Here is a 16,262-nt window from a genome sequence, read left to right as displayed (position 1 = left end):
GGACAAGGCTTGATAGGGTTGTGGTGCATTTGGGTTTTGGAAACCACATCTGGGGTGATTCTTTGGGTTTAGGACTGCGCATTTGGGTTTTGCCTGTGAAAGAAAGAAAGATAATTATTTTAATGTCTACGAGACTTAACAAAGTCTATGGGACAGCTCATCAGATCTAACCCATTTCTACAAATCTGCCTACTTTCTGTAAAATGCTGACAAGAGGCCCCAACCTCTCAACAAAATCCTCGCTGAAAAAATTATACCAAGATTATTCAGTCAATAATTTATTATACTTGTCCCTAACATCTTTGAAGGCGTCGCACTCTAAAATGAAGTGTTTTTCTGTTTCAACTTTCCTAGATGTGCAAAAAATGCACACTCTTTCCTCCCAAGTTTCTTTTGGTCTTTTCCAATGACCAGTTTCACTACGGAGCTGATGAGAGTTAGTTCTTAATTGAGCAATAATACACTTACCTTTCCACAAAATATTAGCCCTTATATAAGCTTTTTTATGATGATCAAAAGTAGGATTGAACTTCATGATATAATATTTTTTCTTTCTGGCTAACTCATTACTCCAAGCCCACTTGTGAAACTTGTCCATAACAAAAGCCTTTATCTCTTTACTATTTGTGGGCACGAATTTAGTTAGATATTCCATTTACTCAACCATTTGATGTTTTGTTGCATCGAAGTCTTCTTTCTTTTGCACAAGGTGTCATTGAAAACCGCTATAGGCCATCTACCTTCCTCCATTTGCTCAATTATTTTGAGATAACTAATGAGATGAACCATAGAAATAGCTTCAATAGGAGCAGCCCCAGTCTCACTCAACATGATATCAAAAGGAACTGTATTTTTAATCTTGAACTTGCTTGTTATCAAGCGCTTTTGGATTTGCTCGATCTGCTTCCACTGTGAACCTGAAGTGTTGTTGGCCCATAATTCACAACCATAGAAAATAACAAGAAGAGCATACTAGGTCCATACTAGATTCCAATCCTAAAGCTTCGCTTCTCTACATCTGTTCTGAAGAGCATACCAAGCTTTCCAACCACCTAGGATTCGCTTCTTCTTGCAATCATCCCAATTTAGATTTTTGTTGAAGTCAATCCCAAGATATTTATAGTCTGAAACTTCTTCAAGAATACTGCCTTCAAAGTAAAACTTATGCTGGTTTTGTTTCCTCTTATTAAAAAAAACCATGATTTTTGTCTTGATGATATTGACTTCCATCCCGACCATTCTGCAAAAGTGCTTCAAAGCATACAAATGCTCTTGCAAACCAAGAGTTGTTTTAGCAATAAGGATTCATCCACATAAAGCAAAATTTTTATCATAAATTCACTCAGATGAACATTGTCAGCATCTTGAGAGTTTAACCACTCTTCCAACTTGTCAATGTATAAACCAAACAACGTAGGAGATAACGGACACCCTTTCTTGACCCCAATATCACTTCTAAAGCTTTCAGAGAGACCATCAAAGGTTCTGATTTTGACTTTAATCTCCTCATAAAACCTATGGACAACTGCTCTAAGATGAATGGGAATCCCAAGATCTTCCATTCTTTTCCAAAGTTTAACCCTAGGAATCGTGTCAAAAGCCTTTTTGAAATCAACAAAACAGAAGAAGATCTCAAAGACAGATCTTGCAGAGACACACATGATTGATTTTTGTGCTCTCTTTTGTTGTGGGTAGTGGTGTTCGACTTTGTGTGGAGATGGCTCGGGAGAGGTTTCAAACTTGGAGAGCTGCTTCGACAAAAGTGAGGGATGGTTGCGCAGGAAATTTTGATGCCATTAAAGTAGTATCTGCCCTTCCTATATGACATGGTGCTCAGCTTACATATGATGATCGACAAAAATTTTATTCAAGTAATGAATCTGCAGGTTTGCACAGACAATACTTTGGGATCATTTTGTATTCCACTATGCCAGTGAGTCACAGATGGGCTACCTTCTACTTCTTGTGGGAGGCATTTAAATTATGTCAGTAATATGTCTCTAAGTTACAGATGGGATACCTTGTACTTCTCATGGGAAGCATCTAAACTATGCCACTAATCTATATATGTGTCAGATGGGCTACCTTGTACTTCTTGTGGGAAGCATCTAAATTATGCCACTAATTTGTATATGTGTCAGATGGGCTACCTTGTACTTCTTGTGGGAAGCATCTAAACTATGTCACTAATCTGTATATGTGTCAGATGGGCTACCTTGTACTTCTTGTGGGAGGCATTTAATGGTGCTACAAAGGAGACATACAACCTTACCTTCTTGTGGGATTTGAACTTGTGACCTCTCTTTTAAGAGCACAAATTCTCCACCACAAGGCCAACTTAGAGGTATAGGCCAACTAAAGGTTGTACAACACTATCTAGGTGATTTTCTATTTTTTGTTTTTTCAGTACTATTTAAGTGTCTACAACATGACCTTTGTCATTAAATTGAATGTCTTTGTGGCATATTCTATGATCTCTATTCTATGGTTTTTCAATGTTTCAAATAGATTTTGTGATCCATCACAATAACATAGAGACCATAAGGAGAATAAAGTTCATGGATTGTGGAAATCTATTAACATTAATATTCTATGATTTTATTTACTTTTTATATTCCTTTGGGACCTCCTTGAAAGTTAGAGAAAAACTGAATTTGCTCTTTGAAAGCCAGAGGAATATATGATTTTTTATTTTGTTAAATGAAACAAGAGTTGTGGTGTAGCCTACGTTATACCAAAAATTTGAGATTTATTCTATGTTTGTGTTGAAAAGTGTCAAGTTGAGCATTGAGCATCTAAGATATCGTATGTATAAACTATCTAAGGTTATTTAGAATAAAGAAGAGTGCATCATTTGTTTATCGTGTCTTCAATTTTGTATTGTTGGTAGACGGGATTGGTTCTTATTAAATAATTTAACAACCTTACCTTTGTTTGAGAACATATTTATATACTGACAACATAATTAATAACAAAAAAATGTTTAGGATTTTTTAATTATTTATATGATTTTTATCACAACTCTAACTTATTTAAATTTAATTATATTAGTTACTTAAATCAACTAATAAAATATTATATTTCTATTCAATAAAAGAAAAAATACACAACAAAGGAAACATAGCATTTAGATAAAGATGATAAAATATATTCCTTACCACAGCTAGAGCTTTTGTATATAAACGATTATATTGAACAAAAGATATATTTTTTTATCTCCTTATATATTTGTTTTATACAAAGACAAAGTCAAATATATGATTCCTTCACACAAGTGCACATAGACAGGTGAACTAAACCTTGAAAAAAATATTATATATATTTTCTAAGTAAATATAATATCTTCTTATAAAATAATATAAGTTAGTGGTGATCCATTGTAGGTGTATTGAAAGATGTGTGAATCGCAATGATGAAGAGAATAAATCCCAAATGCATCACCATCAACACGATGTTAAATATAGAGTTTTCCTTGGTGTTGAGATAGAAGATCATAATTATGTCAATTTCAGTTTTTGGTATGTGATAGAAGTTTGAACCCTAATCAAATCAACAACATTGAAAAGCAAAATATTTTAGACACACAAAGACTTGTAACAAATACATATGGCAATTAGTATAATTATGGAAATGACAAGAAGATCCAGCTCATCGTAGCCCTTCATCAACACATCTACCTTGAATCGCTAGCTATCAGTATCAGTACCAATTGCAGCCCCCAAATAAGATGTCAAGCTCTGGGCCATAGCCGCATTCAACAAAACATACTCCATCAACAAATTTGCACCAGTCATATATGTTGCCAATTCTTTTGCAAGGCACCAAAAGCACAAAATTTGAGATCTATAGCCAAAACTGAACCAAGTCATCACATTTCACAACAAAAAATTCAAAGCTTCGAGTATTGAACATTGTTCTAAGATAGCTAAGAGAAAATTAGAGAGGCATGGTGTAGGGACCTCCATATTATTAAAATAACAAAATACACAATTTACACATGATTAATCTATAATTAATACAACTTTCTCAATATACATTGAATAGATACTAAAAAGATTAATTTGACAAAATGTTTAAATACATGAGCCAAGAGATTGACAAAACATAAGGAAATTATTTTAGTTACAACAGACCATAAGGTCGATTACAATGAATATATATAGAACATGGATGATAATCATCTTGACAGGAGCTCTCAGCATCTTTCTCCCACGATCAAACCACAGGTGAAAACACTACTAAAGCACTTTATCGCCCAACCGCAAAGCAATTATGCTTCCTCTGAGTTCTTCATGACATGAAGAACCATCGACCCTGCACGAGGATGCCTAGCGACTCAAAACTCACAAGGGATGGAATATGGTGCAACTTAGTGTATCTACAATCTAAGATGCTATTGTAATGTCACTAAGATATGGAAGAGAGTGAAAATATAGTGATTCAATTAGCATGAATATACTAAGAGATATACATAAACTTTGGCCAAAGATCTTTTAGGGCAGACTATCGACAGATGAGTTAAAACAAATACTTAAACCTCTCTCTGGAAACTCATCCTTCTCTTTTCTCCATATTCGATACTCGTCCAATTTATATAACTCAAACAATAAATACACAATATGCACCAAGCATACATAAGAAGGCAAAACATCAATCCATGCAGTATTTATTTAATTACTCTCATATATATAGGTCAATTGTGCACATGAGCATATATCTTACACATAAATAGAAGTGAGACGTATATCAATGGCATCGGAATGCACTATGCATTTATCTTTGTTATCAAGGAATACTTATGTTGCACAATATATCATGAACTATTGCATAATCATGAAGCAAAGGTTGTTGGGTCACATATCTTATTATAAGCATAGGAGTATCAGAAATTTTATCATCATGAGGCTAAGATATCTCAACTTAATTTACTACCCAAAATTCCCTATTAATGAAGATCAATAATTTATATCATTCTAACATATATTATTTTTTTAAAGTAAGATGTCAATTTGAGTAACTCCTCACATCTATGTACCTAACTTCAAATACACTATTTGCCAATTTTGCATTGTTTTCCACAATTCTTTTAATTCATTTTGGTATAGATATTCATATAATGTCATCATCTTCTGGTCTTATTTGTTATCTAGGTTTAATCAATTTATCACCAAGTAATGGTTCAATCTATTCAATAAATAATTGTTTTAAGTGTGAGATTCTACCAGCTTCATGACCTTGAATAAAGAGTCTAACTTAATCTTATTTTTAGTCATAAAAGAAAATCTTTCTTTAATTGGAACATTCAACTATTCTCTAGTAGGGCTCACTCATACTTAAGAACCCTCATTAAAAAGTCTAATCTAAAGATGTACATATATTTATATACATATCTCATTCGACACCCTAATGAACTCGTATACTTCATTAGGTCTACTTTCTCTTTCAAGATTTGTTAAGACCATGGAAGAATCTCTAACTTGTAATTTATATTTATGGCCTTTTTCTCGAGTAAAGTAGAGTTCTATAAGATTCTAATTCTATGTAATGACTAATTTTCTTAACACAAATATTCTAAACTTTTAGATAGATTAAGGAAAACTTCTTACAATACCTTCTATCTGATATTCAACTGATATTTGTTCCCTTCAATCTTGAAATGAAATATTTTAAGATGGCCTCTTATAGATACTGAACACTATATTGTTGAATGTATATAAGTACTAGCAGTTGCAGGTTTAGTGCCTGCAACGGTGTGTCGATAGGCGATCCGCAATGGTGCGAGATTAGAATAATTTTTTATAAATCTGGTAGAGGATGTTGCAAGAGGAAGCTGTAGAATAGAGGTGGGCAATCTGATATGGAATGTCTTTTAAGACAGTGTACAGTCGGTCGGAACAGATTCCTGCAGGGGTGACGAAATCAATTGAAGTCAGCTATTTGTTGGAATAATTTGTATATTAAAAGTATAGAGGAAAGGTGGAGAGAATTCAAAGCGTACCTTCTGTGTGAGGGGCCTATTTTGTAATAGGACTTTCACTATTTGTGTGGAATGTCCAAGAGATGAGGGCTAACTGTATTGGGAATGTAAAAAAAAAGTTTATATAGAGTGTGTGTGGATGTGAAATAAACAGGAATGAATATAAGTTTGTTAAATGCAGAGATCATAGCAGTAAGTTATAGTGATTATTTGGAAGGAGTTTACCTTTTGTTTCACCAAAAATTTGCTGAATTGGCTGGAAAATGCAACCTTTTATGGGCCAAAGGAGACCTACAAAATGAAGTCAATGTGTATTTTTTTTGGAAGGAAGCGATGTTATAAGGAAGTTTTTAAGTTAAAGAGTAGATTACATGGTAAAATAAAATATCCACATAGTAAATTGCATTAAGAAATTGTAAAAATGTGTCATGTAGAGAAGGTCTTATCATGGTATCTCACCAGGGAAACGTCGAGAGGAAATAGCACTGTCAGTGGGTTGCATAGCATAGATGTAAAAAACAACAGATTTGTAACATATATATATATATATATCGATGATGAAAATTCTGCAAATTGAATGGACAGGTGTTAGAACAGAAACAAAGAAGAGGAAGGGGGGAGAGTGGGCTGAATGTACCTGATTTTAGCAAAACCAAAACTGAGTTATCCAAGCGGAGGGAAACTGCATTGAAAAAGTGTTTATGTTTTAACAAAAGAGGTGGAGCTGCATTGTAAAGTGTTGCATTAGAGCAAAATAGATTGTTAAGTTGGAAAAAGAAGTATAATAAAGTAGTGGATAGTGAGTTAAACGTACCTGACAGAGTGAGGTTGTTTTTTTACAAGTTTATCTTAGTAGATTGAGTATAGAAAAGGAGGTAACAACAAACAATTGAAGTTGTATTTAATGAGAATGAAGCTAAATGTGAAAGAGACATGGAAAGTTAGTATTAATGTATGTAAAAGTGTTTTAGACAAAACTGTAAATAAAATATAGAATGCAGTGCAGGTGGAAGAGGTGTTAGTTGCAATGCAATTATGTTGTAACAAAGTTAACTAGTGTAGGGAAGTGCAGTGATGGGGAGTTCATATTAAGCAGTATATTATAGGTGCAAAGAGCAGCAAAGTATATTTTTCAAAACGAAAATGACCAGAGCAAGAGTTGTTGATAGATATATTGTTACCAAGGGTGCAATGTCGACATGGGGAAGGTGGAGGAAGAGAAGCCTACAATGTGGGTGCATGTAGCGAACAACAAGGCGTGGATGAGTAGGGGAAATGGCACCTGCAAGAAAACAATTGATGTTATGAAACCAAATGTATACAAGTAACGAGGAGAGTGGAGAAACCCAAAAGTAAAAGGGTGGAGTGCTAGAAATTTGGTGGAGTGACATACCTGATCCTGTAGGATATTAGAGTTGTTGGTGGGGAGGCGATGTAGATATCTAAATGGAGAGAGCAGTCAATCTGTTTTCCTCTTTTTTCCTCATAGTTGTATAAGCATTGCTTTGTAATTTTGAATATCTTTCAAAACTGAAAGGTGGGTTTATTCTTAGATCATGAAGAGACTTCACTCGTGACAGTGCAATGAAGGTCAGCCCTTGTTTTTCAGCCTTGCCAATGTCGACTGTTGCTTTATCCAAAGTGAGGCCTTGGGATTTGTGAATAGTAAGGGCCCAAGCCATTGCAAGGGGGAGCTGGGTGCGGCTACCTTGAGTGATAGGTGGTATAGGGACAAATTTTGGATTTGCATTGTCCCAATGAGGGCCAGAATAATTTTTGAATTCAATGACCACATACTTTGGCAAGTCAGGAGGTCTAGAATCTGTATCATAGATAATGGATCTGATTTGTCCTAATGATCCATTGACCAAACTAGATTGTATCCATAGATTAGCAATCAACATAACTTGTTCATTAAGGGAGAGGAGCAATTCTAAAGGAAGTTGCTCATCATTATTATATTCAAGGTTTGTTTGCCTTGAATTGTGGGTGAGACATCTTGCAACAGGTAAGTGTAATTGTTTTAACATTTTAGTATTGTGGTGTTTGACAGATGCATTTGTTACAAACAAATGAATTGAATTGTCAAAGTGCTTGTTATGATCTATAGGCAGTTTGGAAGAGGATCGAGACATAAGAGCTTCCCAATCTGTTTGGAGTCGATTGGCATTTCTAATGTTTTACAAGATTGCACGAAATTGTTGTTGGATGTTTGAGGCACCTTGTTGTCGAAAACTTGTATCTAAGGTAACAACAGTTTGAAAGGAGCGCCATAATGCAAGGGCTATAGAATGCGAGGCATACAAAGGCTTGTCCATCACTGGAGGTAGTTGGCCGAGGTCGCCTACAAGGATGATTGAGAGACCTCCAAATGGTTCGTGTTGCTGGCGAGTGAATGCTTGACGTAATCTATTGTCAATTTTCAATAGCAATTTAGGACCCAAAAAGCTCATCTCATCAATCATTATATATTGTAAGTGTTTGTATTGTTCTTGGAAGAGCATCAAAGATTGTCCTGTTAAAGGTTGCATATCTCTAAGGGGGATGCGCAGGGTAGCATGAATAGTTGTTGCTTGGATATTATATGCAGAAACGTCGGTTGGGGCAAGTACAAGCAAAGGATTGAGTTGTATATTTGTGGAAAGGTTAAGTCTATTTCTAATGCATTGTATCAAATATGATTTACCAGTGCCTGCAGTGCCTTGTATAAGCATATGGAGTGGAGGCGGGCTTCCAGGAGATGCATAATGGGCAAGAATGAGTTCAAGTGCAATTTTTTGTTTTGATGCTAAGGGGAACAAAGTAGTGGGAGGAGAAGCTGGCTGGAGAATGCTAGGCTGGCAATTTATTTTATTAGTGGAAATGAAGGTAACAGTAGTATGATGAAGTGGATCAGTGGGATGAGGGGCATGCCAATCGAAGTTAATATCGTAATCGCGTCTACCCAACATTTGGAGATCATTTACATTGATTTTGTTTGAAGCACCCATTTGGGAAAGGTATTCCCATTCATATTGGTCTTCATTGTGTGAATATAAGAAAGTATCAGCATCAGAGTCGATGTCATTTTCAGTTCTGCATTCATGTTCTATTCCATAAATATGCCAACGTGTGTAACCATGTATGTACAATAGCTTCCAATTTGCAATGATTTGAGCAGGTGATGTACCTATATCTGTTGGAATATTGCGAAATGGTTTGTACAAGAGAAGCTCACTCCAACAGTAGGTTTCAAAGTTGTCATCAACCTCAGGTGGAGAGGTTTTAAAATGCAGGTAGACATTGACAATTGCTTGTTTTTGGAGTTTTTGCCATTGATGCTTTTTCCGTTGGTTGTTGTATGAAAATTTGTTTTGCTGATTGTATCAACGAGATGCTTTCCAATTCAATAGGTCTTTCCATATAAGCAGAAATATAAGATTTGGAAAGTTCGGCATTGTCATTTTGTTCAACAATTCGATGGAGGGCCTTCCTACTGACATTAAGGGAGACAAAATGTCGACTACAACTTATCAATGGGAGTTTTTGCAACATATGGCAAGTTTCTTGTGCGCTGATGTCACGGTCAGCAACTATCCCCATCATGAATTTTTGGTATGCCAGCAAGATGGTGTCTTGCGTAATAGTTGTAGCAACTATTTTCTTTAGGATGTCAACATAGCCTACTGACTTTTGTTCTGTTTTTGCAGCATATTTAGAGATATATTGTATGACAGCCATTTTGGAACAAACGGGCTGGCAATCAATATTTGCACGCGATATTGCAAGCATGATTGGATTGTGAATGTTCAAATGACTGTCATTTCTTGCTGGTTCATATGATGGGTTGTTGGCAGTATCAACAATTAGTGTTGAAAAATCTTGCTCAGGCCAAGGTGCTTTATAGCGACAATGGAGGGTTGAGCCTTTTTTTTTAAGCAAGTGTGGGCAGAACATTTTGTATGTCACTGAACAACATTGACGAGTTCGTCATAGTCAGAGAGAGGGTCAATAGATAGAATTTGGTTTGTATCAGCCATGCAAGGATCAAAGAGTGAAGCAATGTGCAGTCTGTTGGCTTGGCCAATTTGGTTGCGAGGATTCCATGTTGTGACATACTTGTCAAAAAAGGAATTAGCTGATTGGACAGCTTCATGGTTAGACCAGTCTATTTTGTCCATATCAGGAGCATTTGGTAACCACAAGAAGCCATGTATATGTGCGGACCCACGATGTTGCCATTCGTACTTGTACCAATGGTCTTTAGCTTTGAAAAGCTTGTCAATAATCTCCTCACGGAATATTGTGAATCTAAAATGCAAAAACAATGCTGTGACATGTGGATTGTGGACAATGTTTTGTATAAATTGCTTCTTCGTGGATTGGAATTCTGGAGACAAGTTAGGTGGAAACAATTTATGTAGTTCTGGCCATTTGGTATCAGCTGCACTTAATGTGAAGAATAATGTAGGTGCTCCCAATTGGTGTATCATTGTAGTGAGATCCTTGCGTGATATTTTCCAATAAGCTCTTGTACCTCGCAAAGAAGCTGCAAAACACATTAATTGGTTTGGCAATTGATCGGATGGTGTGGACTGGAGCTGTTCACGCAAAGCTTGTAAAGTAGTTGGGATGGAGTTTTCTAAGTTGGTGCGTAGGAAAACTGAAGCTGTTTGCTGGAAACGGTGTCTCATAAGTAGATTGTAAAGACAATATCTGAACCTAACATGTTGTCCAAACCTTTGGTCATGATATCTTATCAAGTGCAAAGCATATTCATGCAAGTGGACATGTTTTGTCCTTGGTTGGAGTGGTAGTGTGGATCTGCTTGGGAACAATGTTGGGAAAGCCATAGTAAACAAGCCTTTAGTGTTGTATTCATTAATGGGTGAGGAACTTATTTCAGGCCAAGGTGCAACATTTTGATCATTCGTATGAAGGTGTAATATCTTTTTAATGGCATCTAGTTCAGGGGCTGAACATGGCAGTTTTGGGATGAATGATGATGTGGTCTGTAATTCAACTTCATCATCATTAGACAGTTGTTCTTGTGTTGGCGAAGGTGGTTGCAAATCAAAGGAATTTGGAAGGCCATGCAAGAATTCAGATATATCGGTAGATGTTTCTGGCAATAAATCAACAGCTGCATCATCAATGATAACATCACTGTAGTATTGGTCATGTTGAATTTTGTAATGCAATGTGTCCATAACATGGAACTTGTTGACATAACAGTCATATTGTTTTCCTTCAAGATTTGTCCTTCAAATAATCACAACTTCCAAATGTTGGAATTTGCGGGGCAAAGTAGTTGCTATTTCTGAAATGTCTTGTGGGAAATCAATGGTGTGCCCTATATATTTGTATTGACCACCTCTGGCATGGCTTACTTGCAAAACAGGAGCAATCCTTTCTATAAGCATCTGTTCTACTTGTGAGAGTCGTTTTAAAACCAAGGGTTGTTCGCCAGGGTCCATATTGTTTGCAATAGAGAATCTGTGAACACCCTTTTCATTATAACATCTTGTGCAAATGATAGCAGGTTGAGCTAATTTGACATGCATACCAACATACTTCTCTTTGTAGATTGTACATATCTGTAGATGCAACAAGTTGTCAATCCTTGCTCGGAAAGAAGCTAGTGCAGTTGTAAATGCAGAAGATTTGAGATTTTTTGAGATTGGTGTCGTTGTAGCATTAGATGTAGCATTTGTTTGTTGATTAATTGGCAACGGTTGCATGTGGGGTTGGCTGGATTGTGCAGCTGATTGGGTGGGTTGACCTAAATGTGGCTGGAGCATAGTTGATGGATGGGGTTTAGAAGAGGGCAGCGGTATGTGAGGGATGGGGATGGCTGAAGAGTGAGATGCAACCAGGGTTGGCAACGGTTGCAAAACATTGGTATCAATGTTACGATGAAGGCGTTTGTTTCACTGCCTTAATGAAATTTCTTCTTTATGTTTTGCATAGTAGATCCTATTTTGTTCTTTCTTTCTAGCTCTTTGCAAATCTGACATTTGTGGAGGAAGTGCGCCAGAGATCTGAGAGAAATACAAGAATAGTGGTTTGTTAGAATGAGAAGGTATAACATGAAAAGAACAAGTGGAGGTGTATTAATTGTGTGGCACAAATGGTTGGGAGCATATTTATGCGGAAAGAATGCGAAATGGAATGCAAGGCTTTCAATCGGTAGAACCCTAGGCGCCTTGTAGTGGTAGGAAACATGTGTTGTCATATCCATGAAAGGTAGTGAAAACGGTGCAGCCGGTAGAACCCCAATTCCCTTCCAATGGTTCTCCACCCTCCTCTGTCGGTTGAAGGCAAAGGGGATTGCAAGATATGCATGTATATAAATATATATGCAGCAAACAAAAATATATAGGCATATGTGTGAATATGGAAATACACAAAGAGTGCAGCATCTCTATGCAAGTGCATACACACAGAGGCATATATACCTGCATATATATATATATATATATATATATATATATATATATATATATATATATATATATATATATATATATATATATATATATATATATATATATATATATATATATATATATATATATATATATATATATATATATATATATATATATATATATATATATATATATATATATATATATATATGCAGTCAAAACCAGGGTATACTTACATATGTATATAAATATATATGTTGCAAACAAAAATATATAGGCATATGTGTGAATATGGAAACACACAAAGAGTGTAGCATCTCTATGTAAATGCATACACACAAAGGCATATATACTTGTATATATATATATATATATATATATATGGATATACAGACAGATATATGCAGTCCAAAGCAGGATATACTTACATATGTGCATATGCATGCATTTATGGAGAGAAACATATATATATATGCACAGATGTATATATACTGAGATGAACATAGATACCTATCTAGAGGAAGAGATACATGTATGTATATGTATAAGCACATATAGATATATACTCAGGTGTTAAAGTATATATGTATATGGATATATACATATGTATATAAATAAACACAGATATAGACATACATATATATATATATGTGTGTGTGTGTGTGTGTGTGTGTGTGTGTGTGTGTGTGTGTGTGTGTGTGTGTGTGTGTGTGTATGTGTATTGTGTGTGTGTGTGTGTGTGGGTGGGTGGATGTCTTTGTTAGTGTGCTTGTATGTGTGTGTGTGTGTGTGTACAAAGAGATAGATATATATGTAGAATGGTATTTTTGTGAAGAAGGTAGAAGAGGTAGAGTTTAGGATCCAAGATTTATATAAAGAAAGAAAAAAAACATGGAATTATTTTCTTGTTTTGGGAAAATACGTAACATAGATGTTGATTTGTTAAGGAAATGTAAATAACAATGCAGAACTCCAATGAAGTATGCTTGAAAGGCAGTATAAAACAAAAGTGTATGATGGGAAAACATGTGGTGTTATATGCTTGAAAGGCAGCAAAGATGGTTGAGGCGGGAGAATCCCAGTTGCTATGTAGTGGATCTCCACCGTCCTTTGTTGGCTGAACATGAAGGGGAGTGCAACATATGTATGTATATAAATATATTGTGGCAAAAAGCAATGCATAGTCATATGTGTGGGTATGGAAACACATAGGCAGTCGAGCATCTCTATGTAAATGTATACACACACACACACACACACATATATATATATATGGATAAACAGACATGTATATGTAGTCCACAGCAATATATACTTACATATGTGTATATGCACATATTTATGTAAAGAAAAGCATCGACATATATATATATATACATACATATATATATATATATATATATGTATGTATGTATGTATGTATGTATGTATGTATGTATATGCACACATGCATATATACTAAGATGAACATTCATATATAAATGTGTGTTTGTGCATATGTAAATAGAATAATATAATGATATAAAGATTCATATGAAGCAGGTAGCAGTGCCATGGGTTGGAGTTTAATTCTGTTATGCAAATGTGAAATAGAGAGATACGTATGTGCAGTTTAGAGTAGTACAAACTTACACAGGTGCATATGTAGAGCCTTATGTAGGGCAAGACATACATTTATGTATATGTATATGCACATATGCATATACAGGCAGATGCATAACCATATATATGTGTGTGTTTGTGTTAATGCAAATACATAAATGGAAACAAATAAACATTAATTTGAAGTAGGGAATGCAGACATGATTTGAACTTAAATTTTGTTATGTAAATGTGAAACAACTGATAAGAGAATGTACATAGAATTGCAATTTGAATAGAAAAGAAAATTCATAGACATGTACATTGCGATCAAAAGTGTGGAGATGTGTTTATGTATACAAAATGCTGAAATATAAAGGCATCATATGTTTGTAGTGCTTTTATGAATAAAAGGAGGCATGGTAATTTGCATCCTTCATTGGCAGAAAAACATATTAGTTAAATGATTGAACAAGCCATCTCAAAATGGAAAACAACAAAACAATAGTATATGGTTATATGTAGCGGTTCAATGTTTCAAATGACTGCAAGCAACTGTGGCCAAACAAAACATTGTGAAATTGTGTCTGAATGTCAAAAAAATGAGATTTGTATAGTGTCTGCAGAGACAGAGCAGTCTTCTTTTTTTGGTCGCTGACAGGATAGAGTCATGTGGCTGCATGCATTTGGGCAATTTCTGCAAGCAGGCAGGTGGACTCAGCTTTGAAATCGAGTCTTTGCATTTTGTCGATTGTGACTTTGATCCTGCGCTCAGAGTTGAATGTGTCAGTAGACACTAAAGCTGTAAAGGTATAGTGCTTGAACATAGCTTTTTTGAGTATGATGTGAGGTATTTTTTCTGTTGTCAAGTCATATTGTAACATGTATAGTTCCTTTGCAGACAGAGACAAGAGTTCTGTGCCAACGTTGTCAAATGCATTAGCCCAAACAGTGCCTGTATGATCTTGCAGTTTCATCTGGAGGAGGTATTTGTAGTTACATTCAAGGAATTGTGTTTGACACCTAGGGCAGGACCACAAATTCTCAACTAATTTAGCACATTTTTTTTTACATTCTTTTCCGTTGAATTGTAATGGGCAAGCTGTATAGTAAAAGGGGTCTTCCTTTATGAAGCGCAACACAGCTGTAATAGTAGTCTCAATGGCTTTAGGCATAACGCTAAGGCGCTGCAAGATGGATGCAATTGACATTCTTTGATACTGGTTATTTTTGCAATGGAGAGATGAAGGATGTGGATCAAGGCTTTGTTAGATAGGGCCTCTTAAACGGAGGGGCTCAACTTCAGGAATAGAAGGGTCAATTTCAAAAGTTGTGGACGCTGATGCATTTATGAGTTTTTCATTGAAATAACCAACCCTTGCATTTTGAATAGCAAGGATGACAAATGTTCCAGATGTATGCATATTCTTCAAGTCATTGCCTACTTGTTCTGAGGATGGGCCCCAAAGGTTAACATCTATTGTCAAAGTTGACATATCATTTATTTTTACTATTCTCTTGTTTACAACAAAGCCATCCTTTCTATGAATTACAGAGATCTCTCCGACATTAACAACAACACCAATAACATCAATCAAAGTATTGTTGGTAGTGGCAAGAAGTTCATCAATAGGGGTGAAGCGGGTTTTTTTATCAGGCCCAACAGCATCAGGGGCACAACGCTTCAAAACTGAAGTTTCAATCAAGATAATCTCAAGTTGGCTGTTAAGTTTATTGTACACCTTGTTTGCATCTTTTACTGTACCTTTGGACAAAACATATGAAGCTCCTTGCTCAATTCGATGATAGTGTAATTCAGCAATTTCGTCAAAGGAAGTGATTCTAATTTCACAACCCTCTTCGTCTATAATATCAAAACTAAAAACCTGTCCATTGCGTTTTGGCATGTTATATTTATGCATCTTCCTCTTATTTGTTACGCAGCCTTTTATGGTCCAATTGTTTTGGTAAGGGTTCAAGCTTTTAATAGGGCTGATATTTTCAAAAGGACCATTTTGTGGGGAAGGCAAATCTGCACCGAATTTAAGAACACGTTTAGTGGGTGGCGGGGTTTCTCGGCCCAACATTTGCTCTTCTTGTTCCTTGAAGAGGTATCGAGGTTTGCCAAGCAAATGGCAATCCATTTTTTTCACATCAAGAGTGAATACAATGATGGCCCTATAAAAGTGAGAAGGAGGTATGCTCAACTATGGGATATATGTTTGTAAATAGCATAGAAAGAGGTTCACATAAATGAGGGGGGAACACATTATAGAAGGTACCTTGTGTTTCAA

General features: G+C 35.6%; 2 protein-coding genes across 2 annotated transcripts; both read right to left on the bottom strand.

Annotated features, from left to right (window-relative positions):
• Positions 1–9,921: 9,921 nt before the first annotated feature.
• Positions 9,922–11,166, bottom strand: LOC131857017 (uncharacterized). The gene has a single exon (XM_059209005.1). The coding sequence runs from the start codon at positions 11,164–11,166 to the stop codon at positions 9,922–9,924; it is 1,245 nt and encodes a 414-aa protein (XP_059064988.1).
• Positions 11,167–15,236: 4,070 nt separating this feature from the next.
• On the bottom strand, positions 15,237–16,112 carry LOC131857016 (replication protein A 70 kDa DNA-binding subunit A-like). The gene has a single exon (XM_059209004.1). The coding sequence runs from the start codon at positions 16,110–16,112 to the stop codon at positions 15,237–15,239; it is 876 nt and encodes a 291-aa protein (XP_059064987.1).
• Between the last annotated feature and the right edge of the window lie 150 nt (positions 16,113–16,262).

The sequence above is a fragment of the Cryptomeria japonica genome, chromosome 7 (assembly GCF_030272615.1).
Source record: "Cryptomeria japonica chromosome 7, Sugi_1.0, whole genome shotgun sequence".
NCBI classification, from domain to species: Eukaryota; Viridiplantae; Streptophyta; class Pinopsida; order Cupressales; family Cupressaceae; genus Cryptomeria; species Cryptomeria japonica.
Note: the sequence above shows the minus strand (reverse complement) of the source record. Positions and strands in the feature narration are given on the sequence as shown.